At 41.8% G+C, this 16021-nt stretch overlaps 1 protein-coding gene across 4 annotated transcripts in view; it reads left to right on the top strand.

Moving 5' to 3' along the window:
* The window catches only part of SNAP47 (synaptosome associated protein 47), a 45884-nt gene that overhangs the window by 12508 nt on the left and 17355 nt on the right, over positions 1 to 16021 (top strand). For 3 of the 4 annotated variants that reach the window (XM_049093451.1, XM_025454910.3, XM_035698525.2), the window contains exon 3: positions 15223 to 15713. In XM_049093451.1, coding sequence (XP_048949408.1) covers positions 15223 to 15713 — 491 coding nt within the window. Of the gene's footprint in view, positions 1 to 3769; positions 3851 to 15222; positions 15714 to 16021 lie in introns of all 4 variants that reach the window. The other variant, XM_035698523.1, reaches the window with a different exon arrangement.

Below are 16021 nucleotides of genomic sequence, written 5' to 3'. Positions count from 1 at the left end.
GCTAGATTTGGTACTACAGCACCTGGGGTCGGAGAGGGTTCTGGCCAGTGGGTGACATGCACACTGAAGAGTGGCCTACACTGCGTGAACTTTGGAATGGTAGCCTGGACTTACCACATTAGACCCACTCGCCCACCTGGTGTGGTCCAGAGGACACATTTTCCTCCAGGACTGTGAGAAATGCATTTGTGAAGGGCCCCAGTGTCCTTGAGGTTCTGGGTGGCTCCTTTCTTGTCTGTAGGCCAGAAGGGACGGTGGGACTACAGCAGGGATAACAAGATTCTGAGGTGGCAGGGCCAGGTGGTGGCCCTTGGTCACTGAAGACAAGTGGGGATGGTCACCATCATGCACAAGAGCCAAAGCAACAATCTCAGTAGTCTGACTCCCAGAGACCTGTGGCATTTAAGCAGGATGGCTGTGCATTGGGGAGCAGGACTCAGTTTTTTTGAGACTACTAGATGCTGAAACTGCTGCTGATTGTAACATACCATTCAGAGTAGGGGCTTCTGGGGGGTCAAGAGATCAGTGGAGTTTTAGCTCAGGTCTGCCTCACAGTGGGCCCAGTAGGCCCTGAACCCACTCCAGGGCTATTTTCCTGGTACTGGAGCACATAATTAGAATATACACACTCAGCAGCTAGCAGAACCCCATGCTGGTTCCCTGACCGGGGCAGCAAGGGCTATTCTGGTGGCAGAGGCCAAGTGGAAGCCTCCAGACTACCTAGAAGAGTAAGCCATTCTTGGAGGGATTTAAGAGATCAGCACCCCATCAAGGACCTGAAGGGTGCATGAATAGTGAGCCCTACTTCATCTCCATCAGCTCACTTATTCGACTTTGCAGAAAAAGACAGATCTTGGGAAAAAACAGTGGACTGTCCTAAACTTAACCAGCTGGTACTCTAACTGTAGTTGCTGTTCCAAATGCCTGAGCCAAACAACACCTTCTCTGGAGCCTGATAATGCTGCAGTCGGTCTGGCAAATGTTCTCTTTCTGTGCTGTTTGTCAGGACAGCTAAGTCAGATTACTTTCAGCCGCACATCTAGCAGGACATCTGCGTCATCCCACATCAGGGATATTTCAGCTCTCCAGCCCTGTGTCACAGTGTATGTCCGAGGGCCCTTGACTGGCTTTCACTGCACAGGATAGCGTGCTGGTCTATGACATGGCTTACACCATGCAGACTGGATCGAGTAAGAATTAGCAGCTACTCTAGATGCATTGGAAAGATGTTTGCATGTCAGAGGGTACGAAAGAAACCTGACAAAATTAGGGACTTCCCTTCTCATTGAGATTTCTGGGAATCCAGTGGAGTGAGCAGGGCTTGCTGAAATATCTCCTCTAGGTGAAGAAAGAGTTTTTGCACCTGGCTCTTCAGTTGGAGCACCTGAGTGGCTCAGTCAGTTAAGTGGCCGACTCTTGGTTTCAACACAGGTCACCATCTCAGGGTCATGAGAATGAGCCCCATATTGGACTGCACACCCAGTGGGAAGTCTGCTTGAGATTCTCTCCCTTCTCCCTTCCCACTCTGCCCCTCCGCCCATCACACATGCTTGCACACACAGGTGCACACGTGCTTTTTCTCTCTCTTTCTCAAATAAATAAAATCTAACAGAGAGAGAGAGACACACACAGTACCTGGTGAGCCCCTTAGCATTTTGGAAGCAACATACTCTTCATTTGGGTGTGATACTCCAGCCAGTTTACAAAGTGACTTGAAACCTTTGAGTGGGGCCCAGAACAAGAAGGCTCTGCAGCAGGTCCAGGTTGCCACTTGGGCCACATGATCCAATAGCACTCAAAGTGTTTGCAGTAGACAGAGGTGCCCTTTGGAGCCTTTGGCAGACCTTTGTAGGGAGTCACAGTGCATGTGTGTGGGATTTTGGAGCAAAGTCCTACCATCTTCTATGGATAACTGTTTTTGTTTGTTTGTTTGGTTGGTTGGTTGGTTGGTTTTGTTTTGTTTTTGTTTTGTTTTGTTTTTGAGAAACCGCTCTTGACCTGCTACTGGACCTTTGTAGAGACTGAATGCTTGACCATGGACCACCAGTTATCATGCAATCTGAGCTTTTCTTCGTGAAGTGAATATTGTGTGACCCACCAACTATAAAGTGGGGCATGCACAGTGACACTCCATCATCCAATGACAGTGGGATATGGGAGATAAGGCTCAAGCAGGCTCTGAAAGCACAGGCTAGGTCACATGACAGGTCAGCTCAAATGCCACGGCCCCCACTCCTGCTGCACTGCATTCTCTGAGCCTGCCCCTATGGTGCATTTCCTACATGGGGAGTGCCCCCCATAGCCAGTTCTGAGGAGGAAGATAGTGGAGCCTGGTACAGATGGTTTTGTGCAATATGGAGGCATCACCCAGAAGTCCACAGTGGTGAAGGGAAATCCTTTCAGGGGGCAGAACTTCAGTCTATGCACCTGGAAAATCATTGTGTTGGGTGAGTAGTCTTGTGTATACAGTCTTCTGACCCACTCTCAGCCTCATGAGGATGGGTCTTAGGGCTGGAACACACAGCCTATGCCAGTTTATCCCCTAGTAGGGAAATAGCTTTCCCTGTTACAAGCTCAGCCGGTACTCTTGTCCTACACAAGCATACATGTCAGTGGCTCTCAGGCACACCCGCAGCTTTCCGTATTTCAGACTGCAGGGGGTTGGAGGGGGCATGAACTGCAGCATTACAGGGATATGTATAAGCCAGTTGCCCTGTGTCAGCTGCCGGGGGACCTGCTGGCCATGAGAGACCACTGCCTAATATTGGAACTGATTTCGTTCTGTCTCTTCTCTACGTAAGTAAAGCTGGGTTAGGTATTACCCCATCCAGTGATTGACCACGTTGTGTTCTGTGGTAAATGCAGTACCAAGATGCTATGGGCAGAAGTGTTTAGAGTCCTCTCCTAAGACTGGTGACCACTATGTGGTACTCTGCTCAGCCATTTCCTTGGAAGGAGGAATGGCCAGAGGTCAACTGCATACTGCTTGACTGTGGCCAGTGGTTTGGCTGGATGTTTGGGGAATGGAGGAAACACAATTAGAAACTTCACGACAAGGAGGTCTAGAGTAGAAGTATGTGGATACACTTCTCTAGTGGGACAAGAGGCAAAGATGTAACCTGTGTGAATGCTCCACCAGTCTCTTCAGCAGAGGAGGACTGTGATAACCATGTGGATAAGATGACCTGTTCTCTGGGTACCAGTCAGCCTATTTCCCCAGCATCTCCTAACCCAGTGGGCCCATGAGCAAAGTGGCCATGGTAACAGGGATGGAAGTTATGAGGGGGCTCAGCAATGTGGACTTCAACTCACCAAGGCCAGCCTGGCCACAGCCACTGCTGCACGCCTAATCTGGAGACCCCAGTGCTGAGTCTCCAGTATGGCTCCATTCTCCAGGCTGGTGAGCCAGCTCCTTGGGGGCTGCTTGATTACATTGGACCACTTATTGTGACTCTCCTGAATGTGACAGGTCACTTTTCTCTTCCTGCTTTCAAAACTCTTTTTGCGTCTTTGAGTTTCAACACTTTATAATGTATCTCAGTGTGGATCTTTTTAAGTTTATCCTCCTGGGTGTTTGGTGAGCTTCTTGAATGTGTACGTTCATATCTTTCATCAGATTTGGGAAGTTTTCAGCCCAGTGTTTCCTCGGATTACTTTTCTGCCCCTTTCTTGTCTATCTGGGATTCCTGTAATACATTTGTGGATGCTTGATAGTGTCCCACAGATTGTTTAAGCTGTATTCATTTTTCTTTTTCTTTCTGCCTGTCAGACTGGGTAATTTCAAAGATATTACCTTCAAATTTGCTGATTCTCTGTTCTCCCTGCCCACATCTGCTGTTGAATCCCTCTGGTGAGTTTTTCATTTCAGTTATTGTATTTTTCAGCTCTAGAATTTGTTTGGTTTCTTTTCATAATTTCTGTCTTTTTACTGATATTCTTGTTTTGTTCATTTTTTTTTTTATTCCTTTCAGTTATTTGTTATAGTTTCCTTTAGCTCATTGAATATATTTAAGATTTTGGTGTAACATCTTTGACAAATAATCAAAATATTAGAGTTTCCTCAGAAATGGTAATAGGCCTTGTGAATGGCCATACTTCTTTCTTTGTATGTTGTGTAATTTTTTTCTTGGAAACTATACATTCTGTTATGGTTGTGGTAACTCTGTTATGGACTAAGTATTTGTTTCCTTGATCATATACTGAAGTCACCCCTCATTGTGATGGTGTAAGGAAGCAGAGCCTTTCGGAGGTGATTAGGTTTAGATGAGGTCATGAGAGTGGAGCCCCCACAATGGGATAAGTGGAAGAAGCTAGAGACCTTTCTTTGCTATGTGAGGACATGGGAAGGCAGCTATCTCCAAGCCAGGGAGAGAGCTCTCCCACAAAACCAGATCTGCTGGCACCCTAATCTTAAGCTTCCCAGTCTCTATAACTGAGAAATCAGTCTGTTGCTCAGGCCATGCAGTTTGTTATTTTTTTTTTTTAAGATTTTATTTATTCATGAGAGACAGAGAGAGTGGCAGAGACACAGGCAGAGGGAGAAGCAGGCTCTGTGCAGGGAGCCCGATGAAGGACTCAATCCCAGGACTCCGGGATCACAGCCTGAGCTGAAGGCAATCAACCACTGAGCCACCCAGGTGCCCCAGTTTGTGGTATTTTTGTTATAGCAGCCCAAGCTGACTGACTCACTCTGGAAACCTAATTCTCCTACACCTTGGGGATTGGTGGTCTTTGCTTATTGAGGATTGGGGCTGACCTTTGTGTCTTTTCCAAACTATTTTTGCAAACCATGTCTTCTTTGTTGTGTGTGATCATTGAAGTTTCTCTTGCCTTGTCTCTCCGCTCAGCTAGTGAACTGAAAAAAATCTTAGATATCTGGCTCCTGTCAAGGGAAAAGGAAATACGTCTTGTCTCTTTGAGTTCCCTCTGGCGGGAAAGCCGCTTCAGTTCATGATGTTTGAAACCTCTGTGTTGGCCTCTCCATGATAAAAAGCAGCAAAAGGGCCCCATAGAACTTCTAGAAAACAAATTTGTTTACATATATTAAAATTCTGATTATATGCTTCCTACTTCTTGGTATTCTATATCTTTCTTTAAATGAAATGAAGACAAGTTGGTTTTGATATCAGGAGTTTGCTGGAATCTAGTTGTTGAGGTAATTAGTTTGGTTGTGTTTTCACTGGCATCTATGAGTATGGCCTCAGTGCTCAGATGTTGGAAAATGGCACTGTGGAATGACAGTTGACTCTTCACAGTTGAGCCTAATGTAGCTCAGCATTTTGACAATGTTTTCCGTTGTCTTCCTGCTGTATGCTATTGCTAAGTCATGTAGGATTGTGGCTATTTTTTCCTCCCTATCCTAGATATTCTGAAGTTTTATTCTGATGTGTCTTAGATTTTTTAAAATAGCCTTCTAATTTACATACCATATGATTTACTCATTGTATGTGAACAATTCAGTGATTTTTCTTCAATTTACAGTGTTGTGTAGATATCACTATAGTCCAATTTTAGGACATTTCTGTCACTCCCACAGGTTGCCTCAAGCCCTTTGGCAGTCATTCTCTTTTCACCCTGCCCAGGTCACCACTGATCTACTCTTTCTCTGTAGTCTTCTCCTTTTTAGAGAGTTAACATACATACCATGTTTTTGGGGGTTCATCCTTGTTGTAGGATATAAGGATATACTTAAGAAGTACTTTGTTACTTCATATTTCTTCTTCTTTCTTCTTTCTTCTTTCTTTTGTTTTTAGGTAGGCTCCATGCCCAACATGGGCTTGAATTCACAACCCTGAGATCAAAGAGTCACATGTTCTACTGACTGAATCAGCCAGGTGCCTTGTTGCTTTGTATTTCTGACTAAGATTCTATTGTATTATCTATTAACATATCACATTTTGTTTATCCATTACCGATTTTGATGGATGTTTTGTTGTTTCTGCTTTGCTGCTATTATGAATAGTGCTGCTATGGACACTTGTGTACAAGTGTTCGTATGAACATTTGTTTTCATTTCCCTTGGGAGGGAAATTGCTGGGTCTCTAACATTTTGAGAAACTGACCAATTGTTTTCCAAAGTGGCTGCACCATTTTATGTCTCTGCCAGTATTGGGAAGGCTCCAGTTTCTCCACAACCTCATCAACACTTGTTATCACCAGCCTTTTTTATTATAACTCTTCTAGTGGGTGCAAGGTGGCATCTCACTGGGGTATTGATTTTCATTTTCCTAATGATAATGAGCATCTTTTCATGTGCTTTTTTTCCATATGTTTTCAGATTATTTGAGTGTTTTTTATGTTGTCGTGTTTTTATTATGGAGTTGGTAAGAATTCCTTATATATTCTGGATAGAAGTCTCTTTATGGTATATATGATTTGAAAGTATTTGCTCCCTTTCTGTGGATTGTTTTACCTTTTTTTTTTTTAATTTTTATTTTATTTTTTTTTTATTCATGAGAGACAGAGAGAGAGAGAGAGAGAGGCAGAGACACAGGCAGAGGGAAAAGCAGGCTCCATGCAGGAAGCCTGGCATGGGACTCCATCCCAGATCTCCAGGATCACACCCTGGACTGAAGGCGGCGCTAAACCGCTGAGCCACCTGGGCTGCCCCTTTTTTTGTTTTGTTTTTAAGATTTATTTATTTTAGTCTTGGGAGGGGGAGAGACAGAGGGAGAAAGAGAGAATCTCAAGCAGACCCCTGCTGAGCACAGAGCCTGATAGGAGGCTCAATCTCACAACCCTGAGATCATGACCTGAGCCGAAATCAAGAGTCAGATATTTAACTAACTTTGCCACCCAGGTGCCTTCATTTTACTTTCTTGAAGGTATTTTTTGAAGCAGAGAACTTTAATTTTTTTTTCTCCAAGGAATCAAACACAATTTATTTTAGAACTAAATAGAACAGATTGAATAAAAGAAGTTTTGTCTTAAACTTTCCAAGTAGATATTTTCTTTTTTTTTTTTTTTTAAGATTTTACTTATTTATTCATGATAGACACAGGCAAAGGGAGAGGCAGGCTCTGTGTGGGGAGCCCTGTGTGGGACTCGATCCCAGGACCCCGGCATCAGGACCTGAGCCAAAGGCCACTGAGCCACCCAGGCATCCCCCAAATAGATATTTTCTCCTCAGGCTTCATGTTATCAACTTTAAGTCCCATCAGTGACCTTCATAATATTCACAAAAGATGTGCAGATTGTGTCATTTGGTTGAACAGTCGAGTTTGGAAATAACAATCTTTACACTTTTTGTGCTTAACCTTTTTTTTTTTTTTTTTTAAGTAATATCTATGCCAAACATGGGATTTGAACTCAAGACCCCAGGATCAAGAGTCACATGCTCTGCAGACTGAGCCATCCAGGTGCCCCACTTTGTACTTTAGAACAATTCTCAAAACATGTTATAATGCTCATGACTGTTCAATTAATTTTTTCTTCTTAAAATAACTTACAGCAAGAGAATCATTTATACATATTCAAAAACAGAATTCATCCATTTTCTTCTGCGTTCATGGTGGGAAAAACTTATCCAACCCAACAGATGTAGCAAAGTCTGTTTCCTATTTTGGCTTCTCTGTTTTAATGACCAGAGAAAATCCTTTGTTGTTTTTATTTTTGGTTTCAACATACTAGTACCAAATATCCTTTTCTTTTTCTTTTTTTTTTTTATAAGATTGTATTTATTTATTCATGAGACACACACAGAGAGAGAGAGAGAGAGAGAGAGAGAGAGAGAGAGAGAGAGAGGCAGACACACAGGCAGAGGGAGAAGCAGGCTGCATGCAGGGAGCACATGAGACTCGATCCCAGGACTCCAGGATCAAGCCCTGAGCCGAAGGCAGATGCTTTAACTGCTTAGCCCCCCAGGCATCCCAACATTGATCTTTTCCATTCAAAAAATCAGCATTTCAGAGCTTTGCAGTTTCCCACCTTCAGACACTGCCAAGGGGACTTCCCTCCCTGGAGCATACCATGGGACCAGGGCAGAAAACTGTGGCATTCTTGTGCCCAGGCTCTCTTCGTAGCTGCGTCCTCAGCTCCTCCTTGGGATGCTGGGACACCAGGGCCTGACTGCATCACCTCCTGCGCCTGTAGCCCTGCTCTGGCTGCCTGATGAGATCCAGTGTATCTGTTTTTCTTTTGTCACTTGCCTTTGATGTCCTACATGATTCATTGCCTAGTCCAAAGTCATAGAGGTTTACTCTTTTTTAGCCTTTCTGTTTAGGTCTGTGATCCACTTGGAGTTCATAGCATGAGAAATGGGTCCAACTTCTTTTCTTTGTGTGTAGATATCCAGTGGTCTCAGCAATATCTCACTGTTTCCCCCATTGAATTGTCTTGTCATCCTTGTTGGAGACCAGTTGACCCTAATGTAAAGGTTTGTTTCTGGACTGAGTTCTATCAATAATCCATGTGTGTGACCTTATGGCAGTACCACACCATCTTTATTTCTGTAGCTTCATAGTAAGCTTTGCACTCAGGTAGTGGGAACTCCACCAATCTTTTTCAAGATTGTTTTGGCTATTCTGGGTCCCTTGCATTTCTGTATGAATTTTAGGATCAACTAGCTAGTTTCTGCACAAGAGCTAGCTGGGATTTTGATAGAAATTGGATAGAATCTGGAGCAGTTTTGCCATCCTAGCAATGTAATTATTAGTGTATAAAAACACTTAAATCTGCTATTTTATTTTTTGATACTTATTCCCTCTGTTCATTTCTTTTCTCCCCCCTGCCTCCTGTAGGTTACCTGAATATTATTTCAGATTGCATTGTGACTTACCTACACTGTTTTGAATGTTATCTCCTTACATAGATTATTCATCTTCATCGCTCTCAGTATTACATTATATATGCATAATTGGTTCCAGGGTGCTGGTGGTTGGCATTTTACCAGATTGAGGACTATGTAGAAACCTAACCTGTCTTTATGTCTTTATGTCGCTTTACCCTGCCTGATTCATAGAAAGGATGTATAAGTTAATTATCTCTTGACTTCGTTTGCCTACTTGAGAACCACATCAGTGTTGTAATTTTTACTTCAAATGCCATACATATTTTAGCCAGCTCAAGAGGAAAAAAAAAGTCTGTTTTATTTCCCTATATTTTTACTCTGTTTTTCTACCCTCCTTCCTGATGTTCCAGGATTCCTGCCCTCAGTGATTCCTTTCTGATTCATCCATTTCTTTGAGACATTCTTTTAGGGCACACCTACTAGCAGCAGTTTCTTTGTGGGTTTTCTTCCTCTGAGAATAATTAAATTTCCTCTTTATTCCTGAAGAAAAGTTTCACTCAATATGGAATTTTGAAGTGACAGTTCTTTTCTTGGAGCACTGAAAACCATTGTGCCACTTCTTTCCAGCCTCCATGGTTTCTGACAAGCATGTTATCATTGGAATTGGTTTCCTCCTGTAGGTGAATCTCTCCTACTGCTGTCAAGATCTTTTGTCTATTTAACATCAGTTCACAGTAATTTTTTTGATTTTATGCTATGTGGGTCTAATGAGGTTTTATTTTTTTGAATCTATTGGCTTATATATTTTTGCTTGATTTGGGAAATGGTCAGATTTGTTTGAATGGTTTTCTGGCCCTACCCTCTCTCTCTCCTCCAGCTGGAGTACTGGTGATACGAATGTTCAGTTTTGGGTTTGTTGTCATTGTTTTTAGTATTTTTCTCTCTGTTGTTCGCATGGGTAATTTCTATTCTTTGATCTTTAATTTCATGGATTCTTTTATCATCTCATGCAGCAGTTTACATCTACCCATTTTTTATATCAGTTATTATATTTCTAAGTTCAAAAATTCCCAGGTACTTTATTGTTTCTTCTGTTTCTCTGCTAAGACTTTCTGGTTCTTAATCTATTTCCAGCATGTCCATAATAGCTTATGGAAATACTTTTATGACAGTGCTTTAGAATCTTTGTCGAGTAAGTCCATCGTTTCATCCTAGTTTTGGCATTTGCTTACGTTTTTAATCTCAGTGGAGATTTTCCTGGTTCTTGGCATTGTAAGTAATTCTTCATTGTATCTTGGACATTTTGGGTATTAAGACTCTGGATATTATTTTTCTGTTTTTGCAGAGCTTTCCCTGACATGGCATCCCAGGAGTAAGAAGCTGATTCCTCTTGGGGTGCCTGGGTGACTCCGTCCATTAAGTGTCCAACTCTTGATCTTGGCTCAGGTTGTGATCACAGGCTTGTGAGATCAAGTCCCACATTCAGCTCCATGGTGAGTGTGGAGCCTGCTTGAGATTCTCTCCCTCCCTCCTCCACTGTCTGTCTTTCTCTCAAAAAAAAAAAAAAAAAAAAAAAAAAAAACTGATTCCTCTTACTGCCATGTGAGGGTCAGAGCCCTCATTTCCCCATTTGGCCCTTGTTCGTGCCTTGGGGTAGGTACAGACACCTGTTGCTGCTGGCTGGGAGTGGGATTTTTTGCTTCTTCACCACTGTGCCCTAGCTGGGAGAATTAGGGAGGTCTTGTTACCGTCCCCCTCTACGGACTGGTAAGGTTTCCCTTGTTGCCCCTGGCCTTTCATGTGGTGTTCTCTACCACCATCCCACTTAGGGGAAGGAACCCTAGTGCAGCCAGGTAATGGTGGATGTCGAGGTGGCTCAGGTACCTTTTCTGACACTGTTCCAGTTAGGGGAAGGCATCCATGCCCCCTTTTTTGCATTGAAGTTTAGTTGACAATGTTCCATTAATTTCAGATGTATGTTGTAGTGATTTGGCAAGTTTATACTTAATGCTATGCTCACCACACATGTAACTACCATCTGTCACCAGAGACACTAGTACAATACCATTGACCATATTCCCTATGCTGTGCCTTTCGTCCCCATGACTTATTCATTCCATAACTGGAAGCCGGTAATACCCCATCCCCTTCATCCATTTTACCCCTTCCCCAGGCCCCATCCCCTTCAGCAGCCAACAGTTCTCTGTATTTACAGGTCTGTTTCTGCTTTTTTGTTTGTTTTATTTATTTGCTTATTCTACATATAAGTGAAGTCATGTAGTGTTTGTCTTTCTGTCTTATTTCACTCAGCATAATACACTCTAGCTCCATCCACATTGTTACAAATGGCAAGGTTTCGTTCTTTTTTGTGACTAAGTAATATTCCTGTGTGTGTGTGTGTGAGAGCGCGCGCTTCATTATTCATTCATGTATGGAGACCCTTGGGTTGTTTGGCTACATAGTTTGGCTACAGTAAACATAGGGGTGCATATATCTTTATCGCTAGTGTTTTTATTTTCTTTAGGTAAATACCCAGTAGTGGAATTATTGGATCATATGGCAATTCTATTTTTAATTTTTGAGGACCCTCCATACTGTTTTCCAGAGTGCCTGCACCAGTTTGCCCACCAACTGTATAAGAGGGTTCCCCTTTCAACACATCCTCACCAACACCTGTTGTTTCTGTGTTGTTAATTTTAGCCATTCTGACAGGTATGAGGTGATATCTCTCTTTTTTATATAATAAATTTATTTTTTATTGGTGTTTAATTTGCCAACATACAGAATAACACCCAGTGCTCATCCCGTCAAGTGGCCCCCTCAGTGCCCGTCACCCATTCACCCCCACCCCCCGCCCTCCTCCCCTTCCACCACCCCTAGTTCGTTTCCCAGAGTTAGGAGTGTTGTGGTTTTGGTTTGTATTTCCCTGATGGTGAGTGATGTTTAGATCTTTTCACGTCTCTTGGCCACATGGATGTCTTCTTTGGAAAAATGCCTATTCAGATCCTCTGCCCATTTTTTAATTCAATTGCTTGTTTGTTTTGGTGATTAATTGTATAAGTTCTTTATATATTTTGGATATTAATCCCTTATCAGATGTATCATTTGCAAATATCTTTTTCCATTCAGTAGGTTGGCTTTTTGTTTTGTCAGTGATGATTTCCTTTGCTGTGCATAAGCTTTTTTTTTTTTTAAGATTTTATTTATTTATTAATGAGAGACAGAGAGAGAGAGACAGAAACATAAACAGAGGGAGAAGCAGGCTCCCTGTGGGGAGCCCGATGTGGGACTCAATCCAAGGACCCGAGGATCACGACCTGAGTCAAAGGCAGACGCTCAACTGCTGAGCCACCCAAGTGCCCAGTATAGAAGATTTTTATTTTGATGTAGTCCCAACAGTTTGTTTTCACTTTTGTTTCCATTGCCTAAAGAGACAGTTCCGTATGTTACTAAGGCTAAAGTCCAGGCAATTACTATATACGTTTTCTTTTAGGAGCTTTATGGATTCAAGTCCCATATTTAAGCCATTAATCTATTTTGAGCTTATTTTTGTGTGTGGTGTAAGAAAGAGTCCTGTTTCATTCTTTTGCATGTGGCTGTCTAGTTTTACCAACACCATTGTTGAAAAGACTGTCCTTTCCCTGTTGTATATTCTTGCCTCTTTTGTCATAGATTGACCATGAAAGTGTGGATGTGCTTCTGGGCTTTCAATTCTTTTCCTTTGATCTGTGTGTGTTTTTGTGCCAGTACTGTACTGTTTGATAACTACAGCTTTGTAGTATATCCTGAAATCTGGGATTATGATACCTCCAGCTTTGTTCTTATTTCTCAAGATCACTTTGGCTAGTTGAGGTTTTTTGTGGTTCCATACAAATTTTATAATTACTTTTTCTAGCTCTGTGAAAAATGCATTTGGTATTTTGAAAGGAATTTCATTAAATCTGTAGATTGTGTTAGGTAGTATGGACATTTTAACAATATTAATCCTTCCAATCCATGAGCATAGTATTTATTTCCATTTGTTTGTGTCATGTTCAGTTTATCAATATCTGATAGGTTTCAGAGTACAAGTGTTTCACTTCCTTGGTTAAATTTAACCCTAAGGTATTTATTATTTTTGGTACATTCATAAATGGGATTTTGCCAAATTTCTCTTGCTGCCAGTTTGTTATGAGTATTCATATTCTTTTTCCTTTTTTTACGATTTGATTTATTTATTTAACTGAGAGACAGCATGAGCACAAGCAGGGGGAAGCAGAGGGCAGAGGAAGAAGCAGACTCCCCACTGAGCAGAGAGCCAGGTGCAGGGCTTAATCCCAGGACCTTAGGATCATGTCCTAAGCCAAAAGCAGGCGCTTAACCAACTGAACCACCAGCTACCCTGTGTATTCATATTCTTAAACTACTTCTTGCTTCAATTTTAGAAGGTTGGGTCTTTTAAATATGTTGTCTACTTACTGTTGTCCCAATCATCAGTGTAAAGCTGGGTATGATATTCCCTAGAAGCCTTTCAAGGGCTAAAGTATCTATGGTGAAACCTCTGTTTTTATTCCTAATATTGATAATATGCATTTTCTTTGTTTTTTTCTTGATCATTTCTTGTAAGGGTTTAATTATTTTAATTACTTCGAAGAGGGGCACCTGGGTGGCTCAGTGATTGAGCATCTACCTTTGGCTCAGGGCATTATACTGGGGTCCTGGGATCAAGTCCCACATCGGGCTCCCCGCAGGGAGCCTGCTTCTCCCTATGCCTGTGTCTTGCTTCTCTTTGTGAGTCTCTCATGAACAAATAAAATCTTTTTTTTTTTTTTTTAAGATTTTACTTATTTATGCATGAGAGACACACAGACACAGAGACACAGGAGACAGAGAAGCAGGCTCCATGCAGGGAGCGCGACTTGGGACTTGATCCTTGGTCTCCAGGACCAGGCCCTGGGCCGAAGGTGGCGCTAAACCGCTGAGCCACCGAGGCTGCCCTCATGAATAAATAAAATCTTTAAAAAATAATAAAATTACTTCAAAGAACCAACTTTTGGCTTTGTTCATTTTTTCTTTTTTCAATTTCATTGATTTCTGCTTTTGCTTCTTCTTTGGGTTTAATTTATAACTTTTTGCAACAGAAGCTTAAGTCACTTAAGAAGTTTTCAAATGCGTGCATTGAGAGCCATAAATTTTACTCAAGACTGCTCCATTTGCATCCAGCCATTTCCTGCGTATTATTTGGTTTTATTCATTTCAGATATTTTCTGATTCCCTTTATTTAGAATTGTGCTTAATCTCCAAATATTTGAGGATTTTCTACTAATCTGTTATTTCATTTCTTTGGGGACAGAGGGTACACTCTGTAGGATTTCAATACTTGAAATTTATTGAGATGTGTTATGGTCTTTTTCTTAATCTTCTGAGTACACTTTAAAAGAGTGTACATTCAGCAGTTGGGTGATGTTTCAATAAATATCAGTCAGGCTGAGTGGATTAAATAGTGTTTATATTCTTATTAATCATTTTTGTCTTCTTGCTGTGTTAATTATGGAGGAAAACATATTAAAATCTACAACTGTGATTATCTATTTCTCCTTTTAGTTTTGTTAATTTTTGCTTAATGAATTTTGAAATTTTGTTAGATATATGTTTTAGAATTGTATTTTTTTTTCAAATTGACTCTCTTACTATTATGCATTGCCTGTCTTTATTCCTGATAACACCCCTTATCTTAGAGTTTACTTTTGGCACAATCTATCTTTTTCCCAATCCATTTGCTTTTGATGTGTCTGTGTCCTTATATTTCAGCGTCTCTTGTGAACAAGATATAGCTGTAGTTTATTGGTTTATGTCTTTAATCCAGGATGACAATACACCTTTAAATTAGAGGATTTAGTCTATTTATGTTTAGTATAATTACTAATATGGCTGAGTCTAACTCTACCATCTTGATATTTATTTTTTGTTTATATCATTTGGTCCTTCTTCCTTTGCTTTTCCTTTCCTGCTTCCATTTTTTTCAGCACAAGGTAGATCTCTTGGTGTTATTTGCAGTTATTTTATAGTGTTGCCATCCACTGTGGTAGCCACTAGCCACATGTAGTTAAGTTTAAAATCAGTCCCTTATTATATCAGCCACACTCCAGGGACCCAGTAGCCACATGTGCTTGTTACCACATTAGACAGGACAGATTCCTGCAGATTGAGGTCAGGATTTATTTTGAGTTAGAATTAGCTAGGGCCCAGGGTGAAAAGGGCAACATTTCTAGTCAGAAGATGTGTGTTTCTGTTGTGTGTTTACTATTGACGGCTTTGTAGTCTGTAAGCCTAAGAGATCTGCTCTTAGCCTCAGTTTTCTTTTCTAAAACACGCAGGTAGTAATTCCTGCTCTTTGCTTCATGGTGTGCTTGTGGAAAAGAACACTATAAAATGGTTAGCTGCTTTATGAACCCTAAGGCAGTTTTGAAGAAAACATTCAAACTCAGTTAACTGTGTTTCGTTTGGTCTTTTAGGTTGCTGACGGAGCTGGAGTCCCCTTCTTGGTGGCCATTTAGTTCCAAGCTTTGGAAGATGCCAGCAGAAACAAACCCCAAGGAAAGCACCTCAATGGCTAGTCCCAAAGTTCTTGGAGAAGAAGGGGTAGTGGTCCGAATTCCTGCTGTTATCTCCCAGGGGAATGCATCTCATGTTAAAGCAGGAAGTCTCACCATCCTTGTGTCTGGGTTGGAAATCCATGACTCCTGTTCTTTGCTCATGCACAGATTCGAAAGAGAAGATATAGATGACATTAAGGTTCACACGCCTTATGAGATTAGCATCCGACAGCGGTTCATTGGGAGGCCAGACATAGCTTATCGCCTGATATCTGCCAAGATGTCAGAGGCTATCCCCATTTTGGAGGTGCAGTTCAGCAAGAAGATGGAGCTGTTAGAAGATGCCTTGATGCCCAGAAGTGCCAGATCGTCTTCCCCAATAGAGAAGGGCTGCTCAGTCTGGCAGGCGGGTAAGTGAGCGTTGGCATTTGGAGTGTGCCTCCTTCTCCAAACTTGCAGTCAGAACGTAGCATGCCTGGGGTACACTGTTCACTTGTGTCACTTGGAGCAGCTGCTGATTTCTCTGCAGCAGTGACTGTCCATGTGTTTGTGAATGAAAACAACTTAGTACTTGCCATCTCAGAGTGTGTAAATCCCAGAGCTCAGGTTTATCACCCACTGAGTGCTATGTGGGTTTCCCCGGAGGGCAGGAGGGCTTGATGGCCCTTTCAGATCAGAGGCAGGCTCCAAGTTAGGCATTTCCCCCTTTCCTCTGTGT

Source organism: Canis lupus, chromosome 14 (genome assembly GCF_003254725.2).
Source record: "Canis lupus dingo isolate Sandy chromosome 14, ASM325472v2, whole genome shotgun sequence".
NCBI classification, from domain to species: domain Eukaryota; kingdom Metazoa; phylum Chordata; class Mammalia; order Carnivora; family Canidae; genus Canis; species Canis lupus.
This window is presented reverse-complemented; position numbering and strand designations above follow the sequence as displayed.